This window comes from Hippopotamus amphibius, unplaced genomic scaffold, assembly GCF_030028045.1.
Source record: "Hippopotamus amphibius kiboko isolate mHipAmp2 unplaced genomic scaffold, mHipAmp2.hap2 H_1, whole genome shotgun sequence".
NCBI lineage: Eukaryota > Metazoa > Chordata > Mammalia > Artiodactyla > Hippopotamidae > Hippopotamus > Hippopotamus amphibius.
This window is the reverse complement of record NW_026648280.1, coordinates 1,262,149-1,279,823: the sequence shown is the minus strand read 5'-3', so window position 1 is coordinate 1,279,823 and position 17,675 is coordinate 1,262,149. Positions and strand designations below refer to the sequence as shown.

Here is a 17,675-nt window from a genome sequence, read left to right as displayed (position 1 = left end):
AACTATATGACATTCTGGAAAACACAAATGGAGACAGTAAAAAGGATCAGTGGGTGGGGGTGGGGGGCAGGGATGAATGGAGAGGACTCTTAGGGCAACAAAAATATTTTGTATGATACTATGATGGATACATGTCATTATATATTTGTCCAAACCCATGGAATATACAACACCCAAAAGTGAACCCTACTGTGAACTATGGACTTTGGGTGATTACGACGTGTCAATGTAGATGTATCAATTATAACAAATGTACCACTCTGGTGAGAATATTGATAACAAGGGAGGCTATGCACGTGTGGAAGAGGAGTATATGAGAAATCTCTGCACTTACCTCTCAATTTGGCTGTGAACCTAAAACTGCTCAAAAAAAACTTAAAAAAAAAAAAAACTATTTGTAGGTGTAACCATATTCTGGGAACTGTGCCAAGCAATTTAAAAGCATTAAAAAAAACTGAATTAAGTTTATGAACTAATTTAGAAAAGAAATGACATACATATTTAAAATATTAAGTCTTTTCACCCAGGGAACAAAAAGTAAATGTCTTCATGGATCTAAGTTTTTTTTAGGTCCTAAGCCAAGTGCTATATTGACCTTCCTGTGGGCCTTGCATGAAAAATTCTATTTTAGGATTTCCTTAAGGCACCCACATGAAGTACATACTGCAATAAGCACCATTTTATAAATGAAGAAACAGAGGCTGGGGCAGATAAAATGATTTGATGAAACCATGGAAAGTCTAGTCATTTCTGGCACCTGGCCTATTTAACTACAAAGCGATACAACACTGTTCCAGAAAATGCTGAGTCTAAGTGTACGGTGATGACCATGACAACAAGGACGGTGATGACATCATTAGCAGAAGTGACAGGAGCAGGGGTCACAACTGCTAAACGTGCACATCACAAGGCATCACCATGCACTGTTCTGAGCCATTCGCCCTCACAACAGACAGCCATGTGAAGTAGATACTATATTACTTCATGAGATACTACCTGTGAGATAACTGAAGCACAGATGGGTTTGGTAACTTGCCCAGGAACACACAGCTCATAAGCAGCAGAGCAGGGATTACACACACCAGGGGTCTAGCACCAGACTCTGGTCTCCCAAGTGCTACACTAAGGAGGAACAGCAAACACTCCCCTGTGGGGCCAGCAGCCTCAGACCAAGTGGGCTGTGTGCTGAGAGGGGGACATGTGCAGAGGAGCCAACCCTCAGCGAACAGGGCCCAAGGAAGGGGCAGACCTGGTGACGCCAGAATTCAGCATTTCATGAACCACTAAAAACAGAAACTTGGGTTGGGAATCCCTAACAGATTTGGTCAAATAGAGACATTTACACAAACATCAAATATCATTTACTTTTAATTCATTTCACAAAAGAAAGGACTTGTACCCTCCAAAATGGAAAGGAGAGCTTTTGACAACCAAGATGTTGACGACCAAGATGTGCCTTTTAAGTTGCAAGGATTAAGCTTTATGAGGGACTCACAATGGCCCTATTTTCCTTACTTGCTGAGGACAGCATGCTAGGAGAATTAAACGAGTAGAGCATGAACAGAGAAACAACATCAACATATAAAAAGAAATACAGATGAGGAGTGTGTGGGCCTCAGAGAGCAAGGACCTACAGACTACTTCCTTCCGCAAAGTAGCTGCAGCAGAAAAAATAATTGTGAAAAGAAAGTGACACGAGCAGATCCACCAAGAGAAGCAGAACAAGAGACCCAGAAGCCAGGCCATAATTATGCTTCTCTAAGTTGCTACACTGGTGCCTCCAGGAGCCCAGCTGGAATTCCTACCTTTGGGTTCTGTGAGACACCCCCATTTCCTCCCAACACATCCTTCTCCTTTGGCTATGACCAAAGGCAAACTATGTTTCTTATCCAACCTTACCTAAGATAAAAGGAGACCAGGCAGGAAAGCGTGAGCCCAGAAAACAACCGCAACTGTGGGGAGGAGGTAGGTGAGGTACAGAGGCGTTCTCAACCAGCCAGGCCTGGATCCTGAGGGTGGGATGAAGGAGGTAACAGGTCCCCATGTGGCAGAGTCGGCGAGGCCTTACCCAGAGACACCAGGAGCCCACAGGTCTCCAGCATCACCTCCTGGTACAGGGTCCTCTGGGTGGGATCCAGCTGCCCCCACTCCTCCAGGGTAAAAGTCACGGCCACATCCTCATAAGTAACAGGCATCTGGAAAGTCAAATAGAGGCAGCTGTGTTGGTCTTGGTGCTGTTGATGGAACCAGAGCGCATTTCTCTCCATGGCAAAGATGCGGAGAGACCAAACCCATTCTGAAAGCTAAGCTCTGTGCTGGACTGATCATAGCAGCATAGGAGACAGAAGCCTCCTATGCTGGAGCCAATGGAGAATGATACAAGGTCAGGACCATCCTGTATGGACTGTGAGGCAAAGAATGGTAAAGGCGCTAAGACATCAGAAAAATGGGAAAGAAAAATAATGGTAACAGAAACAATACCAATACCAATTATAGCAACAGCACCCTAGACTCACTGGTCCTCACTGTGTGCCTGCCTCGTGCTGAGAGCTTTACATGCCTTGTTAAAGCGACTGAAAGTCCCCAGCTCTGAGGTCACACTCCTGAGGTTTGAATCCAAAGTCCTAAAGTCAACACTTGCCTGCTGTGTGAACCTGAGGGCCTCGCTTAATTTCTCTGAATATTGATTTCTGAATCAATACAATTACAATGATTTTCACCAAACAACAGTAGTTATGAGAATTAAAGAAAAAGTACCTGTAAAAGAAACAATGGGTGACTGGCCAAGCCTGTGAGATCAATGCCATCATCATCTTCATGTCAGTCAGGGAACCTGAGGCCCAGGGAGCTCTACCAGTTCACCCAAAGTTTACATGAGTTGTGATCAGAGGCAGGATTTAAACCAGGTTCTTCTGGTCTGGGGTCTAACAGTATAATCCTGACCCAGTGGCAAAGTAAAACCACAGTTAATGAAGACGTGAAATATTTTAAATAAATTTTGCAGTCATATTCATTTCAGCCACTGCTGAAAATAATTCTGCAGACGTGGGCAGAGGAGCAGATTCATCACCACCCACCTCGCAGGAGAGTCACCTGAGGTGGTGGTACCTGCTGGGGAAGTGGCAGGGCCTGGACCAGCTCCCACTGCCATCGGAATCTCAGAGATTCCCGGGGAGAACCCACAATAAGCCATCACTTCTTTTTTCTACCTGAGACCTGACAGCACGTATCCCAGAGGAAATACTTCAGGACCAGGGAACAGGAATTGCTGAGGACAATGGAGGCTGCAGCCAAGAAAACAGCCTTTGATTGGCCATGATGCCTGTCCTGGCTGAGCAGGATGGAACATTCAGCAAATGACCACACCGTCCGGCTCTCCCAGGGCATGTCTCAGCAGACGGAGGAGTGGGGAGGATTCTGGCAATCGCATAGGTCCTCTGGGGACTCATTAAACAACCAATATATCTTGTTTTTGGTCCACACACTTCCGCCTGCTGAAGTGCCACATCCCTGGATCATGCCAAGACTGCCTACTGGAAGGAAGCCCGCTTGGCTTGCAAAGTTTACTTCAGGTGTCACCTCCAGGCCTCCCTATCCACTGTTCATAGAGAATAGGGTAGAAATACAGGCTGTGGCCCTTGACATACACGTTCTTAGTTTCTGCTATTTAAGAGCTGCAGCGAACTTGGGCAGGTACCTGAACCTCTCTGAGCCTCAAGTTGTTCTTGTACAAAACAGTGATAACAGAACTTAGCTCTGAAGAGATGAAGGTTAAATGAGGTGACACATTATGCCTGCCTGTCAGCTAACAGCAAGGACTCGATCAAGGCCAGCTAGTACGGTTCTTTCCTCATTGTTTTCTCTTTGCTCCCAAAGCATCCTGGACAAACTCAACCAAGCACCCTTATTTAATTCTGCCAGGTTCTCTCCACAAAAATGCCAGAACATTGGCAAGCAGGGAAGGGGCCATTTTAACCTAACTGCTAGGAAAGTTCTCCCCAAACAGGAGACATCTGAGCAGAGGCCAGAAGGATGTGAGAGGGAAATCCTGCAAAGATACAGGAACAGTGGGACCTCCCTGGCGGTCCAGTCGTTAGGGCCCTGTGCTTCCTCTGCAAGGGGCACGGGTTCCATCCCTGACCAGGCAACTAAGATTCCCCAAGACGCGCGGCGCGGCCTAAAAGACAGGAAAAAAAAGATACAGGAACAGTATCCCTGGCAAAGGCCAGTGCAAACACAGAGACTGGGGGCGGGGCGGGGACGGAACTAATCTTGGTGAGGCTGGTGTGTCTGCAGAACAGTGAGCCAGGGAAGAACGGAAGGGCAGAAGAGGTCGGCCGGGAGGACCGGGCACCTGGAATTTTAAGTGTGACGGGAAGGAAGGAAGCCTCGTGCATCCTTCACGCGCTGATGACACAGCTACCGGGAACCCGACACTGTGATAAGACAGTGGACAAAATGCCGAGCCAGCGCCACCTGTTGTAAAGAAACGACGAGGACAAAGGGAAAGCCCACGGCTTACCTGGCCTCCACGCTGCCCAGGAGCCCTCTCCGAACCCGCGGAGCAGCAGCAACGCCAAAAACATGGTCCACTCACCCGCGCCGGGTCCGTCCACGCCGCCGCCGCCGCCATAGCGGGACCCTGAGGGAAGAGCAGGGCCCGGAGAGGCGGCTTCAGGATTCAGCCGCCCGCCGCCCGGCTTCGACCCAGGGCGGTGGGGTGACCTCGGCGGACCGCCGCACTCCGCGCCTCAGCTTCCCCGACGTAAACGTTAGCGCACGGGGCCCAGGCCGTCGCGTCAGGGCTGGGGTGACCGAGTCGGGGCCCCGGTGGAACGCCCCCCGACAGACGACCGGGGGCGGGTGTCGGGCTCGTACACCGACGCGCAGGCGAGACACGCCCTCCCGCGCGGCCTGCGCAGTTCGGGGCTGGGAAACCGGCCCAGCCCACCCCTCGAGGCCTCACAGCCCGGGGGTACCCACCCGGCACAGACAGATGACGTCGGCTCCAAGTGACCGGAAGTCCCGCCCCCCACCGGCGCGGGCCGCAGGAAACGCCCCGTCCTGGGCCATCATTGGCCCAGCATCGCCGCAAACACGCGGCTCAGCCTTCTGGGTAAGGTAGTTTTTTTTCCCCTGCAAACCACCAGGTGTGTGGAGCAATTTGCCTCAGAGCATTGGTGAAAGCACTGTAATTCTGAACTGTCTCCTCAAACACCATGAATGGTCTCTATAGGTGGAAAAATGTCACCAACTTCCAGATTCTTTGTGGCAAGGAACGTGACAAATGGGTCCGGACCCTGGAATTCTGTCACCTGATGCTTCGTGTTCATCCCTAGCATCGCTTTAAGGCTCACGGTGTAGAGCCCTGTAGGCCATTGTAAGGAAGTCGTCATATGCTCCCTGTGCGTTCTAGAACACACTCAGGAATTGTTTCCTCTAGGGTGGTAAGATGCACAGAAATGGGAATGACTGTCATGAGGAAGTTTATGCTCACAGATCCCTAGAAACAGGAGAGAGGGCACAGCACAAAGGGCCACGAGGGGAAGACCAGGCTAGGTCAGGAGGTAGAATTGAAGAAAGCATGGTCCAGAGCTCTTATTTTATTTCATGTCTTTGACGGAAAGGCAAGGCAGGGTAGGATGAACAGCTGAGTACTGGCAAGGTTGAACACTGTCAGCAGGCTTTGGAGCATAGACGCTGTCCTTATTCGTCTGGCACAGGACCTTAGATGATGAGAAATACTGTCTCCTGAAGTCTAAGAGTCAGAAACTGAGGAGGGGTTCCAATTAGGGGCTTTGGTTGTTTAATTTAATCATGAAAGGAATAGCCCTAAGAGTAGTCTGTTACCTCTAAGAATTGGCTGGTCCTGAAAGGGGCAGTCTCAGGAATTCCCTATTGGTCCTGTGGTTAGGACTCCACGATCTCACTGCCGAGGGCCTGGGTTCAATCCCTGGTCGGGAAACTAAGACCCCACAAGCTGCACTGTTTGTGTATTTGGGGACCTCAATTAGTTGTCCTTTGCCATTTTCAGAGGTGTGCGTCTATGAGAAGGGCATCTGGAACAATCTCTCTAAAACACCAATCCCACGGGAAGTAACTGGGGTCTTACTAACACCATCATCCCTTGAATACCCGCTTTCTACTTGCTCACCTGGACAGCCCCTCCTTGGCACTACTCCTTGCTTTCCATGACTCTCCACCTTGTTGCAACTTAAAGATCACATCTGGCGTGATGCCCTGACACCCTGTTCTTTGGAAGCGACATAAAAATGGCCACTTTGCTTTGCTATACTCTTAAAATTTACCACCATGTTAATGCTTTGAGGTGGATTGTTTTAAATTATAAGTTTTATTACTATTAACATATGGTAAGCTCAACAGACCAGATGACTGCCACTGAAGAGATGGTTTACTACCCAGAGTTCCCAAGAGGGGGAATGCCTCACCATGCAGGGCCACACAGGGAAGTACCAGCATCAGCCAGGAGGTAGAAAAAGCGCGAGGAAATCACGGGCAACTGTCTTTATTGTACTTTGTGCTGTTAAGAATAAACAAGGAGGGTAAGCAGGCTAAGGAGGTTTAGGATTGGATAGTTTGAATCATTTCAATAGGAACTGCCCTTAGTTGCCTGGTGCCTGGCCCTGGACTGATGAGGGCAAGGAGACAGTGGCTCCATGTGTGAGACCTTGATAAATGGTAGTTGAGGGTTATGGGCTTTGGATTGGTTTCCATGTGAAAGGCATGCTCACAGGGGAGTTCTTTGCTACCTCTAAAAATTAGTTAGCCCTGGGAGGAGCAGTCTCTCCAGTATCAGCAAAGTGCCAGATGCCAAAACATCAGAATAAAAGTAGATGCCTAGGAAATTCCCTGTAGGTCCAGTAGTTAGGTCTTGGAGCTCTCACTGCAGTGGCTGGGGTTTAGTCCCTGGTCAGGAAACTAAGATCCTGGAAGTCACACAGCATAGGGAAAGAAAAAAAAGCCAACAAATAAATAAGGAAAAAAAAAAAAAAAAAGACTAAAAAACAGGGGGCGGTGGCAACAACAAAAAATGTATGCTTAATATGCAGATGTCCAAATTAAAAATCACAGTAGACAGAAACTTCCTTCAAGTCATCCACCTGGTTAGAACAAGACCAGGAAGTGTAACCAGGTGGTCTGACTAGAGGGCCCATGCTCTTGACACTGCTCCAAGGAAGGCAAAGTAAGTTGCCCACTTACAATTTAGCTTAGACCATTCAATTGTCAGATGTGTAACATACCTGTGAACAGATTACAAATCTTTAACCCTCAAAACTCAAGAATGACATCACTGAGCATTCCTGAGGCACCTCAGCATCCCACAACTGAGACAGGAACTGCAGTCTGCGGGCCAGAGTATGAGTACAAAGGGGAGAGGCAAATACTCCCAGAGACCAGACCCCTATAGGTCTCCAGCATCACGTCTCTGTAGAGGGCCCTCCCAGCTGGACCAAATGCTCCCATACCATCTCAGTAAAACTCAGACAGGTCCATGAACTTGACTAAAACTGTAACAACACACTCTTTAATCTCCAGTTACACACATTTAATGATGCAGGAATTATTATGACCCCATATTCTTTAATTTTCTCTTTGTCGAAGTCAAAGACTACAAGTTTCAACAGTGGGAACAAACAGTAAATGAGAAACTGCTGACATATGCACAATGGAAATACACAGCATTGACCTGGTTGATACATCTTCATAAAAATAAAGGCAAATAAAGGGAATATTTGCAAGTCAAATCACTTGACCACATATCTAAATACATATAGATTTATCGAGACAAGATTCTTGCTCACCAGACATTCTCTATGCTTTGTCATCACTAAATTAAATCTGACCACTATGTAAGAATTTCCACTGTGACATAACTGATTGTTTTAGTTACGATGATTTATGTGTATATAAGCCTTAACCTCAAAGCTATGACATTTTTTGTTGTGGCAAACTGTATTTGTTTAATATTTGTTAAAGAAATTTGAACTTCCTCAACAGTTTGGCATCACTTAAGTCACTTGTGAAGAAGAGTTAACATACCACGCTATCCTTTGAGCGTCAACATTTGCCCCTAAAGTCTGGGGCCTTAGATTTCAGGAGGCTTCCTATCATTCCCAGAAATGATGAATGGCTCAGTGTACCTATTGTTTGTGTAAACAATGTGGCTTATGCTGCTAAACTGCTATGCTTCTGGAGGTCTAGAATTTTGTTATGTTCTAGACAAAGTGCCCAATAAAAATCATGGGCACTGAGGTTCTAATGAGTTTTCCTAGTAGACATTTCACACATGCTGTCATAAGTCACTGAAAGAATTTAAGTTAAGCACTCAGAACTCCTAAAGCTTGTCCCTAGTTTCCTTTGGACTCCAGCCCTTGTATCTTTTCCCTTGACTGAGATTGCTTTGTATTCTTGTGCTGTCATAAACCATAGATGTTGAGTATGATAATATGCTGAGTCCTCTGATGCTTCCTAGTAAATCAAACCTGGGTAGTCTTGAGGACTTTCAACATAGTAATTCACTATGACTTTTAAAGTCTTATAGACCAGTCCATAAAAGCCCATGTAGTTTCTCTTTGTGGTCAACATGTCATATACTGTGCCAACTATATACACAGCTTTCTGTAAACACTCTGTGAAGGAGGCAAACATTACAAAAATACACTGCTGTGTGTGGCCATTCACTAACACACACATACACTGAGTGCCTACTGAGGAAAATAGAAAAGTAAAATGAACAGAATCAGACAGTGGCTGGATGTGAGGATGATGAAAGAAAAATGGCTGCAAGGTGTCTGGCTTGGTCAACAAGACAGAAGAGAGTGGGATTCATGGAGGTGTTTTTCAGGCACCTCAAACACAGTATCTAAAACCAAATGCCAGCCTTAGCCCTTTCCTATCTCCCTGCTACCTCAGATTCAGAGATTATATTTTCAACAAAGTTACAAGAGATGATGCAACCACTGAAGACTGATTTTGGTTTTTCACTCAAACTGAAAGAATGGCCAAGATGTACTGCAAAATGAGAAAGGGGGGTTACAGAGTGCCCAATAATACACGAGTATTATTTGATCCATTTTAGTAAAAGTGAATAGTGACCAGGAAAACAAAGATTCATACTACAAGAAGGAATCTAGGAAAGTGATACGGGCATGGACTCTGCAGCCAGCCTAAATGGCCTCCAATCCCTCATCTCATATTTTGTAACAACTGTACAACTTTGGGCAAATTCCTTAACCTTTCTGTTGCTCAGTTTTCTGATTTGTAAAATGAGACTGTCACCACATACACGTGTTGTGAAGGTTAAGAGCTGATGTGTTCAAACATTGAAAACGATGGCTGATGTATAGTAACACCACGTGTTTGCTTCCTCTTACGATTACCATGGGTGCATCCCCATGGTAGTGGCCTTGGCCAAATGACACATGCATCAACTCAGTGTATGTGAATACAAAGAAGCTGTGGAAGTATAAACATGGGTAACACACATGAGCAGTATTCAGCCTGGAGACACGGATTTGGGGGAACTCTGTAGATCACTGAGTGTAAAATGCCTCAAGTGGGAATTAACTCACTCGTGGAACATATCACAAGTAAGAAAGCAATGCCTTGGATGGACCCTGGGAAGCACACTGTTTAATACACGGGCTGAAGACACAGACTCTCTGAAGAAGGGCAAGAACTCACAGAAACCAGGAAAGGACCTTCAAGTCAGAGAGGTGGGCAGCAGTCCAATGGGAGGGGTGGGGGGAGGACAAAAGGGAACTTTGTGAGACCTGCTTTTAAGTCAGGCAAGCGTGGCAGAGGTCATTCTTTAGTTGCCAGTGAAGCAAAAGGGACATGAGGGGGTGGAGACAGGGAGTGGACAGAACAGTCACATAGGGTGTATCTGTGAGAGAAAAGAGAAAGGCAGAGAGCTTAATGGGCATGTAGAGCAGAAAGTGCCTGGGGGTAAGGAACACAGGTATCAATTATGAGGGCAGAAGGGGATTAAGAGGGAGAAGTTAAAGACCAAGAAGTAGAGGTATAAAAGACAGAGGTCCTATACAAGTTTGGGGAATATAGGGAAATGTGTTCCACCACAAAGAGGAAGAGTAATCCTGGAAGAGGAGTAGCCCATTCTCCTTTCAGGTTATAACAAGCCTCAGAGAGCTAGGAAATTTTATACACAAATCTTCCCTGGAGAAAACTTTGAACAATCTGCAGGTCACCCAGTTATATTTTCTTGAGAAATATTTGCGTATAACAACACAGAAGATGGCAGGTCTTCCATTCCTCCAGATAATTTAGGATTTCTATTTCAAGATCAAGATAAACCACCAGAGAACCACTAACTTTGGACTACACAGTTTGCCTGTTTTCTCAGAGTCCTTCTTTGGCATCATAAAATAGGCAAAGAAATAGAGGATGTATAAAAGAACCAGGTGGAAATCAAACAATTGAAAATTTCAAAAACCAGAATGCAAACTCACTAGATGAGCTCAACAGTAGATTATACATGAGAGAGAAAGGAATCGGTGAGCTCAGAGAGAGATCAACAGAAATTAATCACTGTGAGCAACAGAGAAAAACAGACTGGGAGAAAAAAAAGATGGGAGCCTGAGGGTCCTATGGAATAAGAACAAGTGAACACCATTCATGTTATTGGAGCCCCTGAAAGAGAGGGGCTGAAAAAACTATTTGAAGAATAACTAAAAATATCTCAAATTTGTCAAATGGCATACACCACAAAATTTAAAAAGCTGAGCTAACACCAAACAGGATAAGCCCCCCAAATTTTATGGCAGGTTACATCATAATCAAACCTCTGAACTCTATATACAAAGAAAAAAACACTTTGAAAGCACTGACAGAAAGGATACATTACAGACAGGGGAATAATGAGTAAAATGGCAGCAGATTTCTCATCTGAAACCATGGAAGACAGAAGGAAATGACCTGCCCTTCAAGTACTGAAAGAAAAGAAGTGCTGACTCTAAATCCTATGTCCCAGAAAAATATCCTTTGGGAATGAAGGAGACATAAAGACATTTTTAGATGAAGGAAAACAAACACATTGGTTACCAGAAAACCTACCACAAAAGACAGGCTACAAGTGTTTGTGGGGTAAAAAATTTAAAAAGAAACTGTTATGGAAGAATCTTGGGATTTCAAGAAGGAGGAAAGAAGAATGTAATGAGTAAAAGTAGAAGTAAACAGACTGTGCTTCTTATGAGTTTTGTAAAAATTGCGTGACAGTTGAAGTAAAAAGAACATCACCCAATATGGTGTTGAGTATACAAAGAGGGAATACTTAAGACAATTAAAGAATGCGGAATGTATAAAGGTACCCAACGGAAGTAAGGTTTCTACATGTCAAAGTGCTAAAACATTGATACTGTAGGCTGTGATAAATTATGTATGTACAACGCAATACCTAGAGTAATCACTAAAATACAAGAGACATACACAAAAACATCACAGATATATCAAGTGTAATTACTAACATTAAAGTAACCCACAAGAAGGCAAAACAAACAGAAAGTACCCCCTCAAAACCAAACAACAGAGCAACAAAAACATCATAAAATGGTAGTTGTAAGCCCTAAAAATATCAATAATTATTTTAAATTTAAATGGTCTAAATATACCAATTTAAAAACAGATATCAGTAAAATGGATATAAGAAAATGAGCTAAGTATATGCTATTCACAATATTCACATATTACATTACTTCAAATGTAACAATACAGATAAGATTGAAAATAAAATTGTGGAAAAACATAAACCATGCAAACATTAACCAAAAAACTCAATAGTGGCTATATTCATATCAGATAACATATACTTCAAAGCAAAAAAATTTTACAGGAGCAAAAAGAAACAAAGCATAGCGATAAAAGGGTTGATACACCAAGATGACATAGCAATCCTAAATGTGTATACACCTACAACAGAGCTTTGAAATACATGAAGAGAAAATTGATAGAACTTAAAGGAGGAAGAGACAATTTTAGAATTAAACTGCAGGACTTCAACACCCTTTCTCTGCTATTGATAAAAATACAAGGCAGGAAATCAGCAGATACAGAAAATCTGAAAAACATCATCAATGAACAGGATCTCGTACATATGTATACAAACCACCCAATGACAGTAGGATACACATTCTTTTCAAGCAGCCTTACTGAACATTCATCAAGATAGACTATATCCTGGGTCATAAAACAAACCTCAAAAGATTTAAATACCCAAATCAAACGTAAAACAAATTAGGTATCAATAACAAAAAGAAAGCACACAATACTCCAAACAATAGGAAATTAAACAAAACACTTCTAAATAACCTATGGGTTAGAGAGTCTCAAATAAAGAAATATTTAGAACTGAATGAAATGTAATTAGAACATAAGACAAGAAACTAAAATAGTACTGTGAGGAAAATTTATAGAACTTAATGCTTAAATTAGTAAAGTGAGGAAAACAAAACAAAAAACCCTCAAATCAATAACCTAAGCACCCACCTCAAGAAACTGCAGAGGAAAATACTACCAAAGCAAGTAGAAGAAAAGATGCAAGAAAGATCGGGGGGAAAAAATCAGTGAAATTAGGAAAAGATAGAGGAAAAAATGATATAAAGTGCTGGTTCTTTGAAATGGTAAAAAAAAAATTGATAAATGTCTAAGAAGACTGATAAAGATAAAAGAGAGTTAACACACTTCCAATATCAGGAATAAAACAGGGGCTATAAGTACAGATTCTGCTGCCATTAAAAGGATAATAAAGGAATACTTTAAACAAATAAGAAAATTTAGATGAAACGCAACAATTCCTAGAAAAAGATGAACTATAAAAACTTATCCAATATGAAATAGATACTCTGAATAGTTCTATACATATTAAATAAAATAAATACATAATTAAAAAGCATCCAAAAGGGAAATCTCCAGGACTAAATGGTTCACTGGAGAATGCTACCAAACATTAAAAGAACAAATAAAATCAATTCTATACAACACACACACTGTCTTCCGAACAATAGAAGAATACCTCTTAACACATGTTAGGAGGCCAGAATCACCTAGACATCAAAACCAGAAAATGACAGTTGAAAAAACAAACAAAAAAAACACCAGAAGGAAAATTACACATCAGTGCCACTCATGAAATTAGAGGAAAACTTCAACAAAATACTAGCATATTTAATACTGTAAATATAAAAATAATTATACTCCATGAGCAAGTGGGGCTTCTTCCAAGGATACAAGGCTGGTTCAACATTCAAATCTGAAACAAATGTAATACATCATATCAACAGGCTACACAAGAAAAAACATAGGATTCTATCGATTAGAAAAAAAAAGCATTTGACAAAGTTCAACACTCATTCACAATAACAAAAAATTCTCAGCAAAGTAGGAATATGGGAAACTTTCTAAACCTGATAAAGAAACCTCTATGAAGAAAACCTTACAACATCATAGTTAATGATGAAAATCTGAATGTTTTCCCCTAATATCAGGAACCAGGCAAGGACATGTTTTCTCACTACTAGTATTCAACATCACATTGGAAATCCTAGCTAGTGCAATAAGACAAGAAAAGGAAATAACAGATATACAGATGGGAAGAAATAAAACCATCTACTTGCAGACAATGTCTCTATGCAGAAAATTCCAAGGATTCTATCAAAAGAAATAGCAAGGTTGCAGGATACCAAAATAACATGAAAAAAATATATATATTTCTGTATACTACCAAAGACTGTGTGGAAATTGAAAGTTTAAAAATCAATGCCATTTATAATTACTCAAAAAAAAAAAACCCTATATATAAATTTTATAAAAATTGTTCAGGACCTATTATTGAGACATAAAACAGTGATGAAATAAATCAAGCCATATCAAATAAATGTGCAGACATAATATTTTCATGAGTTGGAAGACTCAAAACAGCAAAGATGCTGACTCTCAACAAATTAATCTGCCAATTTAACTCAATTTCTATCAAAACTCACTAAAGTTTTTTTTCTGGTAAACACAGACAAGCTTATCCCAAACTTTATATGGAAATTCAAAGTAACGAGGAGTGCTAATTCAGTTTTAAATAAGAAGACAGAAGACAGAGGAATCACTTTACCCAATTAAAAGTTACAAAAAAGTAAAAAATAAAAAAAAATTAAAAAGTTACTACATAACTAGAGCAATCAGTAACCCAATAATAGTACAGGACCAAGAAAAAGTCTGAGTATTAGGTTTTTAAAACCACATGAAAAAAAAGTTTGTCTTAAAAAAAAAAAATCAAAGCCTAAATAGTCTTAAATGGTGCAACAGAATGTGCCCATTCATATGTGTATCCTTATCTCCTTAAATATAAAAGTATTTGATGGCTCAAACCAAAAAATTAAGGTTCTTAAGAATAAAGACAATGTTTTAGAACAAAGAAGATGTTCAATGAAAGTTTTCAGACCTGTCTAACTCTCCTTACACCGGATAGCAGTGAATGTATATACAAGACACACAGAGTCTAGGTTCTTTACCATGGTAACAAACTCTCCTCCTGCCAATTAACTAAGGAATCCATGACAAAGTGCCACAGTTTGGCAAGGAAGTCTGAAAGAAACTTTTTGTAGTTCATTTTCTATTTTGTCTCTCCCTTGTTTTTAAAAAATATTCCTGAGATAACACTGAAGCGTAAACTAAGAAGAAAGGTGTAGCTGAAGGTTTTCCTAAGTGTTTAATAACCACTAAGTCTCTCTCCTTGATGAATTCTCAGATGTAGAATAAGGCTCTAGGCTGGATCAATTTCCAATATGACTCTTTAGATGACAACTGATATCCTGCAATAGGTATTTTCACAGGGAAGAAAATTGTGGGGTTTCTCTTTGGTATGAATGATCAGATTCTGAGTAAGATGTTTCCTCTGGCAAAAGATTCTCCTCAGTGGTTACATTCAAGAAGTCTTTCCCCAGTAGGAGTTCTTGAAGGTTGACTGAGGATTGCCCACTGGTGAAGGGTCTTCCCACATCTGTCACACTGACAGGGTTTCTCCCAGTATGAACCCTCTGATGCTGAGTGAGGGATGAGCTGCGACTGAAGGCCTTCCCACACTCACTGCACTCATAGGGCTTCTCTCCAGTGTGGATGATGGAGTGTCGAATGAGGTTTGTGCTCCAGCAGAAAGTTTTCCCACACTCAAGGCATTCATAGGGCTTCTCTCCACTGTGAATCCGCTGGTGCCTGGTGAGGCCTGACCTGCGGTTAAAGGCCTTCCCGCACTCCGTGCACTCATAGGGCTTCTCTCCAGTGTGGATGCTGAAGTGTCGAATGAGGTCTGCCCGATTGCTAAAGGCTTTCCCACATTCTTTGCACTCAAAAGGTTTCTCTCCAGTGTGGGCCCTTTTATGCAAGATAAAAGTGGAGCAGTGGGTGAAGGCCTTTCCACATTCAGTGCACACATAGGGCTTTTCCCCAGTGTGAATCCGCTGGTGTCTCTTGAGGTATGACCTGTGGTTGAAGGCCTTCCCGCACTCGAGGCACTCAAAGGGCTTCTCCCCAGTGTGGATGACATAGTGGTGGATGAGGGCTGCGCTCTCACAGAAGGCCTTCCCACATTCGCTGCACTCATAGGGCTTCTCCCCAGTGTGAGTCTGCTGGTGCCACATGAGGTATGACCTGTGTTTAAAGACCTTACCACATTCAAAGCATTCATATGGATTCTCACCACTGTGGATGATGTAGTGTCGAATGAAACCTGGCCTATCTCGGAAGGCTTTTCCACATTCTTTGCATACAAAGGGTTTTTCTCCAGTGTGGCTCCTGTTATGCAAAACAAAAGTGGAGCGGTGGGTGAAGGCCTTTCCACATTCATTGCATTTATAAGGCTTCTCTCCGCTGTGAATCCGCTGGTGTTGTGTAAGGTGTGACTTGCGGTTGAAGGCCTTCCCGCATTCCATGCACTTATAGGGCTTTTCCCCAGTGTGGACCATGTGGTGTTGAAGGAGATAAGTGCTCTTACTAAAGGTTTTCCCACACTCTGTGCACTCATAGGGCTTCACGCCAGAGTGAATCCTTTCATGTCGAGCAAGGAGACGTTTCTTATTAAAAACTTTCCCACATTCATTGCATTTAAAGGTACTTTCCTCTTCCTGAATCATGGGATCTTTATGTGATCCACATGAGTCACGGTCATGGACAGCACCTCCTGGAGAGACTGGCTCCTCTATAATCCTTGAACACACACCATCAGCTGTCCCTAAGCTCCCATGTTCAGAGCTTGGTTTCCCAGGGAGCTTTCCCTTCTGGGGTTCTATCTCTGGTCTCAAGTGTCCTTCTTGCATTTCCAGTGACAATTCCTGATTGTTGATTTGGCCCAAATGGGAGTCCTCTGAAATTCTCTGTGTTAGTTGTTCCTGGAGTGAGACTCCCTCAGACAGGGCTGGCTCACAAGTGGTAGGTTCTGTGGTCTTAGGCTTTCCTTTGTCACCTGAAAGAAATTCAATATACAAAAAGACCTGTTAAGAATGCCAACATGGAAGAAAATCAATATTTCAGTGAAAAAAATGAAGATGAAAATAGTGCCTCTGTATCTGCCATGCTTCCCTACCTCTGAATCCCAGGACAACAATTTCTTTCTTTCCTGATTCTTGGACTGTTGACACCATGAAAGGGAAACCCAGAGGAGTGGCTGAGTGAGGGGACAGGTGCTGGAAAAAGACACAGCCAATTCCAGACTGGATAGTTATGCAAATAAGTAACTCATATGGGCCCATAGATGGTTTATACTGAAGAGATGATTCAGTGCAAAGCCTGAAAGACCAACTATGTGATCAGAAGGTTGGGGTTTCAAGCCAAAAGATAACAACTAGACCTGCAGAAACAGACAGAGGGAGAGCAGGAGACTGAGTCATACAGGCACTGATTCAATCAGTTGTGTTTATGTAATGAGACTTGGTGAAATTCTTAGGTTGGCAATACTTCATGCATCAATGCCAGGAGGCTAACGAGTCTGAGGATATGGTAGCTCATGTTTGGAGCCCCTCCAAAATCTGTTCCTAAAAAACATCCACTGCAAACGTAGGACAAAGACTTTACAACAACCATCTTAAAAAAGCTCAAGGAGCTAAAGGAAGATGTGGAAAAAGTCAAAACTAGGTAAAAACAAAATGGGAACTATCAATACAAAGAAAGAAGACCTAAAAAGAAATGAAAAAGAAGGAATTCCCTGGCAGTCCAGTGGTTAGGACGTTGTGCTCTCATTGCCAGGGGCCTGGGTTCTATCCCTGGTCAGGGAACTAAGATCCCGCAAGATGCATGGTGCAGCCAAAAATAAAAATTTTTTTAAAAATTTAAAAAAATAATCTGAAAAGTAATTATAACCTAACACATTAGAAATATGATCTAGAAACTTTCCCAAGTGTCTCCTTACAATATTATACTACAGCCATATGGAAGCTTATGAAAAAGAAATTCAGGAGCAAAAGGTTCATTAACTAAAATGAAAAACTCATTAGAGGGATTAGAAGGAAAATTTGAGCAGGAAAAAGAAATAATCTGCAAACTTAAAAATTGAATAATGGAAAGTATTGAGCCTGACAAACAGAAAAAAAGAAAAGATTGAAAAATAGTGAGAGGAGCCTAAGCGACCTGTGATACACCCAATGATTCAACACACTCAT

General features: G+C 42.5%; 1 protein-coding gene across 2 annotated transcripts in view; it reads right to left on the bottom strand.

Moving 5' to 3' along the window:
* Positions 1–17,675, bottom strand: part of ZNF805 (zinc finger protein 805) — a 43,656-nt gene that overhangs the window by 11,415 nt on the left and 14,566 nt on the right. The window contains exon 4 of one of the 2 annotated variants that reach the window (XM_057719662.1): positions 7,533–16,483. The exons of the other annotated variant lie outside the window; for it this stretch is intronic. Within the exon in view, the coding sequence (XP_057575645.1) occupies positions 14,853–16,483 (1,631 nt within the window). The 3' untranslated portion in view covers positions 7,533–14,852. Of the gene's footprint in view, positions 1–7,532; positions 16,484–17,675 lie in introns of those variants that run through there. 2 annotated transcript variants of the gene reach the window in all.